At 40.7% G+C, this 14618-nt stretch overlaps 1 protein-coding gene across 6 annotated transcripts in view; it reads right to left on the minus strand.

The window, feature by feature from the left end:
• LOC124124684 (syntaxin-binding protein 1-like) overlaps positions 1-14618 on the minus strand; it is a 54634-nt gene that overhangs the window by 4541 nt on the left and 35475 nt on the right. For 3 of the 6 annotated variants that reach the window (XM_048389923.1, XM_046487905.2, XM_046487903.2), the window contains 4 exons: positions 11971-12042; positions 2969-3079; positions 1138-1220; positions 437-600 (listed from right to left, as the gene is read on the minus strand). In XM_048389923.1, the coding sequence (XP_048245880.1) occupies positions 437-600; positions 1138-1220; positions 2969-3079; positions 11971-12042 (430 nt within the window). Of the gene's footprint in view, positions 1-436; positions 601-1137; positions 1221-2968; positions 3080-11970; positions 12043-12124; positions 12179-14618 lie in introns of all 6 variants that reach the window. The other 3 variants (XM_048389924.1, XM_046487904.2, XM_046487906.2) reach the window with 3 other exon arrangements.

Here is a 14618-nt window from a genome sequence, read left to right on the forward strand (position 1 = left end):
AAGAGTATATGCATGAGAGTGTGTGTGTATGTGTGTGTGAGTGAGTGAGGGTGTGCGTGTGTGTGTGAGTGAGAGAGTGAATAAGTGGGTGACAGAATGTGTGAATGTGTGTGAGTGTATGTGTGAGAGTCAGTGTGCGGGTGAGAGAGTGTGTGCGTTTAAGAGAGAGAGAGAGTATCCTTTCCTTACTTAAATATGAACCATAAGATGTCTGTGTGAGTAGACACTGGGTTACTTCATTTAACACTGACGGTACACCAAATGATACGGTCACAACACTATAAGTTATCTATTTGATATTGATATTTAAAATAACAAATACAAAATGAAAATTACAATTGTGTGTTTCTTGGAAAATTTTGGTTCATACAAAGCCTAGGGGAGCCCATTATATGTAGCATAACCATCGACTGCCTGCATTGCCATTCTCACTTACCTATGAGGACTTCCCAGTTCTTGACTGACTGTGTGACTTCGTATGCACACCGCATCTCCGAGTACGTCATCCCCCCCATGATGAAGACCATGAGTCGAGGTCCGCTCCGAGCACTTGACTGACCCTTCTCCTTGTGCCAGTGGCCATATCGCGCGCTTGGAACACTGGAAGACAAGAAGCCAGTATAGAGTCTTCCATTTACAAATAAAGTGCATGTGATTCCATGGCATTTGATTCACTAATGAAGCAATATTTTTAGCATTTATGTTACCATAAATTTAAAAAATTAGGCCATGCCCACTAGCAGACTACTTTTGTAGGCTTGTGTTACGTTACTGCAATGATTGATGTCAGTGAATCGTGACATACACTTTAGTGTGTTAATGATTAAATAAGCAGTCTGGGAATTTATTATTGTTGATTTATTTTATTTATAAGAATTGATTTCAATATTTCTTGCATAATACAGAGCAGAGCATGTATACTGTTTTGTTGGTCATCTACCACCTACGACCTACGAGGTAGCGTTGTAGCGAGGGATCACTGTATATGTAAAATATAGCGTGCACACTTTGCATATATCCATCTTAAGTCAATTCTTAATTGAAGTCTCATCCTAAATACCATTGTAATCAATAAGGGTCAGTTTCAATGCTGTTTACGAGACAACACCCTGTAAGCGTGGCCAGAGTGGCCATTACCTTCGAGCAGACATGGCAGACCGTGACACGCCCCCGGACAGAAAGGTGAAGTGTTTCCCGTCCAGCTTCTCATCTATCGCATCCTGTAGCAACAGTAACAACAGTATGAACACCTGCTCCAGGAGATGATCTTACCTGGTTATACTAGAGCTGCAAACTTGTCAGTCAAAACATTCCCCAGACCTCAGGACTGGCTACATGAAAATCTCACCAGCCCTGTTCAAAGGATCATTTTGTCTGTTGCAATTATAACTAGATCTCCATAACTAGTGTAGGTAGTTGTCAGAACTTGGAAGAAAAATGTGGCCCGTCCATGATAAGTAACTTTTTTTTAATCTCGCCCATCCTTCATGGCATTAGCTCGTCAAGGATGGTGGGACTGATGGACATTTGTAAATCTGGTCATATTTACAAAACCACTTGTAGTCAAAGGAGGTGGTGAGGTGAAATGGGGTTTTACGTTGCGTCCAAGATTATTGCACTTATATCATGTATATAGTGACCTGCATGTACGTGTGTGTGTTTGTGTGGCTGCTTATACTAGTCCGGACTGATGCCGATTTATAGTGCTAGCTCACTGAGATACCATGCTGCAGTTTAACATGAATACCCCACTCAGACACAGTATACTGACTCCGAGCCGACCAGTCCTTGTTTTAGCCCCTTAATGCTGAGCGCCAGACAGGGTAACAACAAGGACCATCTTTTAACGTCTTTTGGTATGACGCGGCCGGGGATCGAACCCCGGACCTTCCGCTCTCCGGGCAGACGATCTACCTCTAGACAACGGAGACGGTCTGTAGTCAAAGGAACAGCCATGAGGAACTTATTAAATGTTATGTCAAAATCTCCCCTTGCTTTCATGGAACACTATTATCTCACCCAGGTATACTGATCAAATTTGCATAACTGCTCCATAATAACTGTAATACTTGCTCCATCTGGTAATAGCTATACTAAGCAAAAGAAGAACATCCGATTCTTTAACATTACATGGCATGATGTAGTAATATGAAAGAATCAGGTGCTCCTTAACTTCTTTTGAGAAGTATATTTCATAGGTTCCACATTTTATCATCCTTCTGCCAAACTGCCGGCATTGTAAGCTCCACACACTGATGGTTGTGGCCACAACTGAACCTTGTGCATATAAGCATTGGTTAGCAATGTTTGGAGTTTAAATCAAACAGGTCATAGTGACATGGATTTTTTACTTCCTTGGGCTAATCATATCATTCAGCATCATAACTTTAGGTGACTTTGGGAAAAATTGATGTTTAGATTAGTGCCCTCCTCAAGGGCTCCCCTCTTGTCTGAATCGAATCATCTAACCTCAGCACGTTGTACATGAGGGGTCATTAAGAATAACAGCTTGACAAACACATGGACATAGCGCATCCAGGAGGTATAAGTTTTCATAATCCCACGACTCTTCCAGAAATAGATGAGAGAGTGAGTTGGGTTTAATGCCGCTTTTAACATTATTCCAATTATATCAAGGCGTGGCAGCTTAATGTGGGAGGAAAGCCCGGAGTGATGCAAGTCACAGGCGTTTACTACTTCGGTGAAACCCACGAGCACAGGTATGGTGCTGACAAACCTAGAAACATAATCAGGGCGAATCAAGATTCGAACCCACAATCATAGGTTTCTGGCGTGCCCAAGGGAAGCAATTCTGCACAGCAAATCGCGGCGCCTTAGACGACTGGGCCACCCGTGCCCCCCAGGAATAGATGAACTCTGGCATACATGTGCAACTTGGGTCTGTATCAGAAGGAGCTCAGGCTATCTGGCACAAAATCCAACTTTCGGCCTGACTCTGTGTGCCTACCTCTAAAATGTCCTTGAGGTATGGCGTCCATCGTGAAAGCTGGTACGAGTGTTCGGCTGTCCTCTCCTTGCGGTTGTACGGCTGGTAGGGCTGGGCCTTGCGCCGTCCGCCCTGCAACACCAACCCTTGGTATAAACACACCATCACATTCTCACTCCTTCACACAAAACAAATCTCTCAGCAGTGAACCCATCATGTTGCTGGTCCCTGGGAAAACTTGACTGATTATAAAGGCTTCTTTGTGTAAACCAACATTAGAAACTGGCACTGGTCCTATAGTCCTTGCCAAACTGCCTAATAGTTATGGTATGATAAGGACAAGGAGAATTTTGCTATTTTTAAGGGTTTTGCTATATGTTATCATTATAAGGATTAGTGGACTAAAACTGTTAGTTTGTAATGCTGTTTAAACACTTCATATGTTTCTAAAACTAAGGTAGGAGGAGGTGAATAACATTTGAAAAAACAAAAACACTTTAAGTGACTTCGTAAAGGAATGTCAAAAGAAAAAGTGTTTCTTACAATGTTTGTTTTGTTTTTCTTGTTTATTGTTTAACGCTGCACTCAGCAATATTCCAGCTATATGACAGCGGTCTGTAAATAATCGATTCTGGACCAGATAATCATGGCATCATGAGCATCGATCCACGCAATTGGTGAGGTGAGGTGCGGGGAGGTGAAATTGGGTTTAACATCGGGTCCAATATTATTGCACTTATATAGGGACGTGCATGTATGGCTGCTTGTACTAGTCCGGACTGATGCCGATTTATAGTGCTAGCTCACTGAGATACCATGCCGCAGTTTAACATGAATACCCCACTCAGACACAGTATACTGACTCCGAGCCGACCAGTCCTTGTTTTAGCCCCTTAATGCCGAGCGCCAGACAGGGTAACAACAAGTACCATCTTTGAACGTCTTTTGGTATGACGCGGTCGGGGATCGAACCCCGGACCTTCCTCTCTCTTGGCGGACGCTCTACCACTAGACCACGGAGGCGGTACCACGCAATTGGGATATGAGGACATGTATCAACCAAGTCAGCGAGCCTGACCACCCGATCCCGTTAGTCGCCTCTTACAACAAGCATAGTCGCCTTTTACGTCAAGCATGCGTTGCTGAAGACGTATTCTACCCCCGGATCTTCACGGGTCGATAATCTTGACAATAGGGACTGTCAAATAAAAGGTTATGGATTTTTTTTAATATTGTTAAACATAGTTGATTCAGCTTTCTTTTTACAAATTTTCAGGTGATAATTCAATTCATTGCTCAAGAATATATTTAACAAGGGTTTTGTTTGTTGAGCAACAAATACACTAATAGTCTGTTTTCAATAAGTGTGATAAGATATGTTAGTATGCTAAGTGAATGAATATTGCTGCCAAGTCAATTTTCAGATAAATGTTGAAATATCAACAGTGTATTCAGATTAAAAAGGGTTTAGGTCAAGGTCAAGGTTAACATAAAGAGATGACCTTGACACAGGAGGCTTAATACGGCATGTCGTGATAACAAATGAAATGGGTGTATAAAGCATTATTGTAGTACTTCCCTGGCAAAATTTGATGTAAATATTGCAAATAAATACCGGGTATATAATAAACTAGGTCATGTCTGAAAAAGAATATTTATTCAAAAACAAGAGAAAAATGTGCAGACAGAGAAATATGAAATGAAATAATGTCCGAGTTTCACAACCAATATTCCAAAATGAAATAGTTCTCTTTTCAGTTAGTAATAAGTATCAAGGAAAACAGCCTTTCCTAGTCTCATCAAAACTTACATTTTATTTGATTGCTGTTTAATGCTGCATTCAGCAATATTCCAGCTATATGGTGCTGCATTCAGCAATATTCCAGCTATATGGTGTCTTTACCAGACAATCCATTGATCTACATCATGAGCATCGGTCTACGTAATTGAGATACGATGACATGGATCAAGTCAGATCGCCCAACCACCGGATCTCGTTTTACAAAAGTTTACGTGATGTGATCAGGCCTAAAGTGAGAAACTCTCCCTAGTCCTGCACTCACTGAATGGACTAGTGCAACTCTGGATGTTTTAATAATGTCTTGACCTACAAACTAGAAACCACGGTAACCCCTGTTGGGTATAACTCAAAAACACCAGCTTGTTTATGATGAAACTCATGCTTCAGGGTGTTCATAGCTGTGTAAAATCAGTCACACTACGTGGATCATCATACATGCATAATGGACCAAATTCTCCTCGTCAAATTCCCATGGCCAGAAGATTCGAAGAGTATTTTTCTTTGACAAATGGTAATCAGAACTCTCTCCGCTGACAGTAACATGCAATTACATGAAGGGCAAGGTATGACAGGAGCCCTTCTGGCGCACAGGAAATGTCAAAATTAAACATAATGGCAAAATTGTAATAATCGTTATTATCGTTATTAACGACCTCATCATGTTCAAATGACTAAATATCAGCCATGTTCATCAGTAACACTTTTGGGACTTGTGATATTTACAAGTAGAGAAATGAATGGTTTGTTTGTTTGTTTGTTTGTTTGTTTGTTTGTTGCTTAACCCCGCACTCAGCAATATTCCAGCTATATGACGGTGGTCTGTAAAATAATCGAGTCTGGACCAGACAATCCAGTGATTGACATCATGAGCATCGATCCACGCAATTGGGATCGATGACACGTATCAACCAAGTCAGTGAGCCTGACCATCCGATCCCGTTAGTCACCTTTTACGACAAGCATAGTCGCCTTTTACAGCAAGTATGGGTTGCTGAAGACCGATTCTACCCGGGATCTTCACGGGCTGAGTATGAATGGCAACCAGGGAACATCCGCGACCAAATCTGGGATTGTTTAACCTACATTTCCTTCGTATATCAGCTTTGGTCAAACACTTGCTCATGCTTTAATGTTAAACCAATATTTCCTGACCACCTATAAAATCAGAAACATTGTACCCATATCTTAACATCTGGGAATGTTATAAGCAGAAACCAGGTACAACAAACTACACACCTGAAAACTTTTATTGTAACAGTTTCTGAAAGTATGTTTCACTTTTTTTTATAAAGCAGCTCCAGTGGGCCACAGAGAATCCATATCATACCATGTCCTTAAAATATAGTCTCAAAAAACATGTTGTGAGAAGTATGTGCAGCATAGCTCGGAATGGACTCTTCCACTGGCAGTGGTGCAACTTAACACTTAGTGAGTGAGTGAGTGAGACAGTGAGAGTGAGTGAGAGGGTGAGTTGGGTTTAACGCCGCTTTTAACAGTATTCCAGTTATATCACAGCAAGTCAGCTTAATGTGGGAGGAAAGCCCGAAGTGATGCAGGTCTCAGACGTTTACCACTTCGGTGAAACCCACGAGCACGGGTATGGTGCTGACAAACTTAGAAACATAATCGGGGCGAACCGGGATTTGAACCCACAATCATAGGTTTCTGGCGTGCCCAAGGGACGCAACTCTGCACAGCGAATCACGGCGCCTTAGACGACTGGGCCACCCGTGCCCCCGAGACAGTGAGAGAGCTTAACATTGCTTTTAACAGTATTCAACTACATCACGACTTGTCAGCTTCACGTGGGAAGAAAGCCCAAAGTGTGGCTGATCGTAGACATTTACATGCATGGTGCTGACAACCCAAGGGATCAGGGTGAATCTAGGCATTGAACCTATGATCAGCAAATCCTAGCACGACTAAGGGACGCAACTCTGCACGCTAGACTACTGCGCGACCTGTGCCTCCTGTTACAGAATATGACAGATCCAACACCAGCGGATTTCTTACATATTTTTATAATAAAGATACTCTATTTGTCATGTGTATATCAAACTGGAGACTATCCTGCCCATAATCAACTTCATGCAAAAACACAGGATAGGAAGTGTGGAAAAAAGAAATCTCCATTATAACGCCAAGATCAGGACACATCCATTCTGTGTTATAGTGAAGTGCAGGAAACAGCATTCAGGGGTGAAAGGGAAAGTTCAAGGACAATCATTTCATCAATAAGTGCAAATCAAAGGCCCCATGCAAAATCATAAGATTGTTTTAATATCCCTTTCCCACACGTGAATATGCTGACATTCTCAAGTAACATACCCATTGCATGAAGTAAGAAGTCTTCAAACAATGACATTCAATTTTTATAAGCTGCATTTCAAAAGCTGTAATAATTTGAGATGATGTCACCAGTCACAGCACCATTGGAAGTTTCTCGGTTATTTTTTCAGTTGTGAATTGTTTATTACCAGATGTGCAGACAACGCATGCTTCCACACTCATGCAGTGCAACAATGCATAATCGTGCACAATAACACGACCGGATGGTCAGCAAATAGCAAAGATGAGTCTGAGGCTATATCCTGTAGCATGACAAAACAGTCTGTTACCACGACGCCACTTTACTGTTACCATGACGACACTATCAACCCTATTACCATGACAACATACAGAGTACTACAAACAGACCGCTTCCATCGACTGTTAACATCCACACTATCAGTACCTGATATACAATGATACAGAACTTTTTTAACAGAATAGCTCACTTATATTTCCAACATGCATAAAATTCATAATGAATTGAAAAAAATGAACTTTTTCTACTGCTAATTTACTGAAAAGATTCCTTTACAAATCAAACAAATGTCATTGTCATATTTCACTTTCTAGATAATGAATAGATAGAAATTCAAAATTACAAAACTAAACAAAACAAAATTAAGAAAGATACATTTTTCAAAATGGATCCAAGTTCGGATTATACGAGTACAGATCTTTGGTCATCTCATTGTCATGGAAACCATGTGTAACAAAAGTGTGAAATTGAGGTTTAAAAAGAGTGCAGACACTAAATTTTGTAGATGTACCAAAGGCCTGAAAAACATGAAACATAAGTGCCACCCTTCAAACACAAAAACTTTATTATTATTGGGGCTTTTTTTTAACATTGTGTATTCACCTTGAAGCAAATTCATTTTGAGTAAATGTTTTGTAATTAAATTATCCTTTGTACCAGGTTCTTGTATAAACCATAAATCTAGCAATGTTCCACAAAATGACAAAGGATATTTTTTTGTCCTGAAAATAAGATAACATTATATTATGAACATGATTAAGACAGCTATCCCTCAAGTCACATATATACATGTATGTGAATATTTAAGTTAGAAATCTTTATGTAATGTTTGTGAAATAGAACAAAATTGTTTTAAAAGATTGTCATTTTTCCAAACATTGGTTAAAGTTTTGTAAATAAATCATTATTTCCTAAATTTTAAAAAATAGTCCTAAAGTAGTAGGGGGGATACTTGGAGTATTTTGATTGCTAAGAAATATATATTAATATTTTAAGACAAGCAAAACCTAAACATGAGATTCAGTTTAATAATAATAGCCAGTTAACCCTTAATCATAACAGTTAATCCTGGTGATTAAACTGGTTAAACCTTAATCCTGATGGTTAATCAATTAACTGTAAACACCTAACTGTAATCCCTTAATCCTGATACCTAACTGTCAACACCTTAATCCTGATACCTAACTGTCACCCCTTAATCCTGATACCTAACTGTCACCCCTTAATGTAGCCTGTCATCCTCACAAGCAACCTGTCATACCTTAATCCTGATACCTAACTGTAAGCCGGCATTCCTGACACCTAACCGTAACTGTAAGCCCTTAATCCTGATACCCAACTGTCAGTCCTTAATCCTGACACCTAACTGTAAGCCCTTAATCCTGATACCGAACTGTCAGCACTTAATCCTGATATCTAACTGTAAGTCCTTAATCCTGATACAAAACTGTAAGCCCTTAATCCTGATACCTAACTGTAAGCCCTTAATCCTGATATCTAACTGTAAGTCCTTAATCCTGATACCTAACTGTCAGCCCTTAATCCTGATACCTAACTGTAATCCCTTAATCCTGATACCTAACTGTCACCCCTTAATCCTGATACCTAACTGTCACCCCTTAATCCTGATACCTAACTGTCACCCCTTAATCCTGATATCTAACTGTAAGTCCTTAATCCTGATACAAAACTGTAAGCCCTTAATCCTGATACCTAACTGTAAGTCCTTAATCCTGATATCTAACTGTAAGTCCTTAATCCTGATACCTAACTGTCAGCCCTTAATCCTGATACCGAACTGTCAGCCCTTAATCCTGATACCGAACTGTAAGCCCTTAATCCTGATACCTAACTGTCACCCCTTAATCCTGATACCTAACTATCACCCCTTAATCCTGATACCTAACTATCACCCCTTAATCCTGATACCTAACTGTAAGTCCTTAATGTAGCCTGTCATCCTCACAAGCAACCTGTCATACCTTAATCCTGATACTTCAACATCCCTGTCGGCTCTTAATTTTGATACCAAACTGACAGTCCTTAAACCTGACACCTAACTGTATGCCCTTAATCCTGATACCTAACTGTAAGCCGGCAATCCTGACACCTAACTGTAACTGTAAGCCCTTAATCCTGATACCGAACTGTAAGCCCGCAATCCTGACACCTAACTGTAACTGTAAGCCCTTAATCCTGATACCGAACTGTTAGCACTTAATCCTGATATCTAACTGTAAGTCCTTAATCCTGATACCTAACTGTCAGCCCTTAATCCAGACAAATAACTGTAAGCCCTTAATCCTGATACCTGTCAGCCCTTAATCCTGATACCTGTCAGCCCTTAATCCTGATACCGAACTGTCAGCACTTAATCTTGATACCTAACTGTAAGCCCTTAATCCTGATACCCAACTGTAATCCCTTAATCCTGATACCTAACTGTAAGCCCTTAATACCCATACCTAACAGTAGGCGCTTAATCCTGACACCTAACTGTAAGCCCTTAATCCTGATACCGAACTGTCAGCACTTAATCCTGACACCTAACTGTAAGCCCTTAATCCTGATACCGAACTGTCAGCACTTAATCCTGACACCTAACTGTAAGCCCTTAATCCCATTACCTGTCAGACTTTAATCCTGATACCTGTCAGCCCTTAATGCTGATACCTGTCAGCCCTTAATGCTGATACCTGTCAGCCCTTAATCCTGATACCTGTCAGCCCTTAATCCAGATACCTGTCAGCCCTTAATGCTGATACCTGTCAGACCTTAATCCAGATATCTAACTGTAAGTCCTTAATCCTGATACCTAACTGTCAGCCCTTAATCCTGATACCTAACTGTAATCCCTTAATCCTGATACCTAACTGTCACCCCTTAATCCTGATACCTAACTGTCACCCCTTAATCCTGATACCTAACTGTCACCCCTTAATCCTGATATCTAACTGTAAGTCCTTAATCCTGATACAAAACTGTAAGCCCTTAATCCTGATACCTAACTGTAAGTCCTTAATCCTGATATCTAACTGTAAGTCCTTAATCCTGATACCTAACTGTCAGCCCTTAATCCTGATACCGAACTGTCAGCCCTTAATCCTGATACCGAACTGTAAGCCCTTAATCCTGATACCTAACTGTCACCCCTTAATCCTGATACCTAACTATCACCCCTTAATCCTGATACCTAACTATCACCCCTTAATCCTGATACCTAACTGTAAGTCCTTAATGTAGCCTGTCATCCTCACAAGCAACCTGTCATACCTTAATCCTGATACTTCAACATCCCTGTCGGCTCTTAATTTTGATACCAAACTGACAGTCCTTAAACCTGACACCTAACTGTATGCCCTTAATCCTGATACCTAACTGTAAGCCGGCAATCCTGACACCTAACTGTAACTGTAAGCCCTTAATCCTGATACCGAACTGTAAGCCCGCAATCCTGACACCTAACTGTAACTGTAAGCCCTTAATCCTGATACCGAACTGTTAGCACTTAATCCTGATATCTAACTGTAAGTCCTTAATCCTGATACCTAACTGTCAGCCCTTAATCCAGACAAATAACTGTAAGCCCTTAATCCTGATACCTGTCAGCCCTTAATCCTGATACCTGTCAGCCCTTAATCCTGATACCGAACTGTCAGCACTTAATCTTGATACCTAACTGTAAGCCCTTAATCCTGATACCCAACTGTAATCCCTTAATCCTGATACCTAACTGTAAGCCCTTAATACCCATACCTAACAGTAGGCGCTTAATCCTGACACCTAACTGTAAGCCCTTAATCCTGATACCGAACTGTCAGCACTTAATCCTGACACCTAACTGTAAGCCCTTAATCCTGATACCGAACTGTCAGCACTTAATCCTGACACCTAACTGTAAGCCCTTAATCCCATTACCTGTCAGACTTTAATCCTGATACCTGTCAGCCCTTAATGCTGATACCTGTCAGCCCTTAATGCTGATACCTGTCAGCCCTTAATCCTGATACCTGTCAGCCCTTAATCCAGATACCTGTCAGCCCTTAATGCTGATACCTGTCAGACCTTAATCCAGATATCTGTCAGCCCTTAATCCTGATACCTGTCAGCCCTTAATCCTGATATCTGTCAGCCGTTAATCCCGATACCTGTCAGCCCTTAATCCCGATATCTGTCAGCCCTTAATCCTGATATCTGTCAGCCCTTAATCCTGATACCTAACTGTAAGCCCTTAATCCAGACACTTAACTGTAAGCCCTTAATCCTGATACCCGTCATCCCTTAATCCTGACAATTAATCAAGCAGGCCCCTACTCCTGACCCTAAAACTGATGGTTAACCTGTCATCCCCTCATCCTGATGGTCAACCCCGAAGCGCCAGTCTGAGACACAATCCTCATCTCTGCTACTGCTGAAACTAAACAAACCAAAACATAAAGCCGAGAGAGGAACGAAACCCAACGGAAATAAAGGTGCTGCTACACACAGTACCTCACCATCACAGTCGAAAGAACAGAATCAAATCTAGAAACCAAGGATCTAGTAATAAATCTAGCTGCAAAAACGTAAGCCCATTCAAATTCCAGAGTTTCAGTGTTTTGAGGGCAACGTAATCACAGCTATGCTCCATCTCACCTGTAGACCGCCCTGAAACGTCCCATAACTAGAGCAGTCTTGAATAAGACGGCTATAGTTTTTCCCTTGACCCTTAATAATAAGTGGCATGAAGGAAAAGAAAGACAGAATGTATGTAAATGAAATAATAATCTTCGTTTGTTTGTATATTTACCTCCAGAATTCTAAAAGAACTTTCGTCTAGACGGCTATAGTTTTTTCCTTGCCCCTTTATATTGAATGGTGCATGAAGAAAGAAAATAACAGAATCGTTGTATTTGAAAGTTATGGAAATGTTTTGTAAGCCAGTATCAAGGCTTCCTTTGCTTCATAAAAACAAACAATACAGAAGATATTTAGGTGACCAACTGCATGCTATGTGTCAATAATATTTTCTAAAAGTGAGATGAACGTAATGTAAATAAATATCAAAACATGGATCTGAGAAGCATCAGTATGAACATACAGCATTTATATACTACATAGAAACTCAGAGCATAGCTGTTTAGTATCAGAAACATTACGTTATAGTTTATCACAGGAATTGTGCCATAAGGCTCAGTAGCTCACCTTAATATGGGGTATTTGCAACATTTTGAATTTGAAATACAAAATTTTGAGTGAGTGAGTTGGGTTTAACGCCGCTTTTAACATTATTCTAGTCATATCACGGCATGTCAGCTTAATGTGGGAGGAAAGCCCGATGTGATGCAGGTCTCAGACGTTTACTACTTCGGTGAAACCCACGAGCATGGGTATGGTGCTGACAAACCTAGAAACATAATCGGGGCAAACCAGGATTCGAACCCACAATCATTGGTTTCTGGCGTACCCAAGGGACGCAACTCTGCACATCAAATTGCTCAACCTTAGACGACTGGCCCACCTGTGCCCCCAAAATCAAAATTAAAATATGTTAACATCTTCTTTTTCATGACACTTTCACTAATAAAGATAAAATGAATCTTGTTTGACAGAGGAAAACCTTTTTGGGTAGGGGTGGTTTCACTATCTAAATGCGAAATGATTCAGAAATTATCTAAACTTGGAACATTCCATTACACCAGAAATGGGCTTCACACCCTGCACCCATGTGGGAAATAGAACCCAGGTCTTTGGCATGGCAAGCGAACGCAATGCCACTGACCCCAGTGAAAAAGAAATGTAAAACACATCTTAGCACTCAAAAAGGGTAAACTGCTGGTCCCATTGAATTTGATTTCTTTTTTTAACGTTGTATTGGCAATATCTCCGGGATAAAGCGACTCTACAAATGACTTCGTATCTGAACAGTAGCTAAACAACATTTTCAATATGGCCACTGTTGTGCACACCATAAATCATGATCATGGGTTCAAATCCCGGTTCTCCCAGATTATGTTTTTAGGTTTGTCAGCACCATACCCGTGCTCGTGGGTTTCACCAAAGTGGTAAACGTCTGAGACCTGCATCACTTCAGGCTTTCTTCCCAAATCAAGCTGCCATGCCATGATGTAACTGGAATACCATTTAAAGCATGTTCAAACCCAACTCACTCACTCACACACTTATAGAGAGATGCATTGAGTAAAATGTCAAGGTAGCATATCAACATGGATGCTACACAGTTTCAGAGAATTGTAAAGGCCCATGAAGAGTGGATGAGGTGAGGTGAAATTGCGTCGCGTCCAAGATTATTGCACTTATATAGCGACATGCATGCACACGTGGGTGTGTGGCTGCTAGTACTAGTCTGGACTGATGCCGATTTATAGCGCTAGCCCACTGAGACACCTTGCTGCAGTTTAACATGAATACCCCACAAAGACACAGAATACTGACTCCGAGACTCCAGTCCTTGTTTTAGCCCCTAAATGTCGAGCGCCAGACAGGGTAACAACAAGTACCATCCTTAACATCTTTTGGTATGTTGGTTGGTTGGTGTGTTGTTTAACGCTGCACTCAGCAATATTCCAGCCATATGACAGCGGTCTGTAAATAATCGAGTCTGGACCAGACAATTCAGTGATTAATATCATGAGCATCGATCCACGCTATTGGGATTGATGACATGCATCAACCAAGTCAGCGAGCCTGACCACCTGATCCCGTTAGTCACCTTTTACGACAAGCATAGTCACCTTTTACGGCAAGCATGGGTTGCTGAAGACCTATTCTACCCCAGAATCTTCACAGGTCTCTTTTGGTATGGGCATCAAACTGAAGAGTGGATGACGGTCGAACAACAAGTCACAGGCCCACACAAACATTCAGTTTGCGGGAGCTAAAATTGATTTGATAGAGTGGAGGATTTAATGGTAAGCAAAACTATGAAATCAAAACATGAAATTTCCAAAAGAGTTTGCAGAACTTTGGCAAAAATAAAAAGCTTATGACAATATCCCAGACCAGATTCATGCAGGATTATTTACACACCGGTAATTTACAAGACTAAATTATTTAGACATTGTGAAATCTGCTGATATAGTCCTTAAACAAATTTACAAGATTAAATCACAAAGACATGTTGATCACTGCTGTTTAATTCATAACATAACGCACTTCATTGATCCTGATCGAAAATAATTTAATCTGTGAATAAGTGTATATTCACGGTGGATATTTGGATCAACATCCCACGTTGTTGGTGTACAATTACACACAAAGTCACTAACCACCCGATCCACTTT

The sequence above is a fragment of the Haliotis rufescens genome, unplaced genomic scaffold, assembly GCF_023055435.1.
Source record: "Haliotis rufescens isolate VD_foot unplaced genomic scaffold, xgHalRufe1.0.p SCAF_8, whole genome shotgun sequence".
In the NCBI taxonomy this organism is placed as follows: domain Eukaryota; kingdom Metazoa; phylum Mollusca; class Gastropoda; order Lepetellida; family Haliotidae; genus Haliotis; species Haliotis rufescens.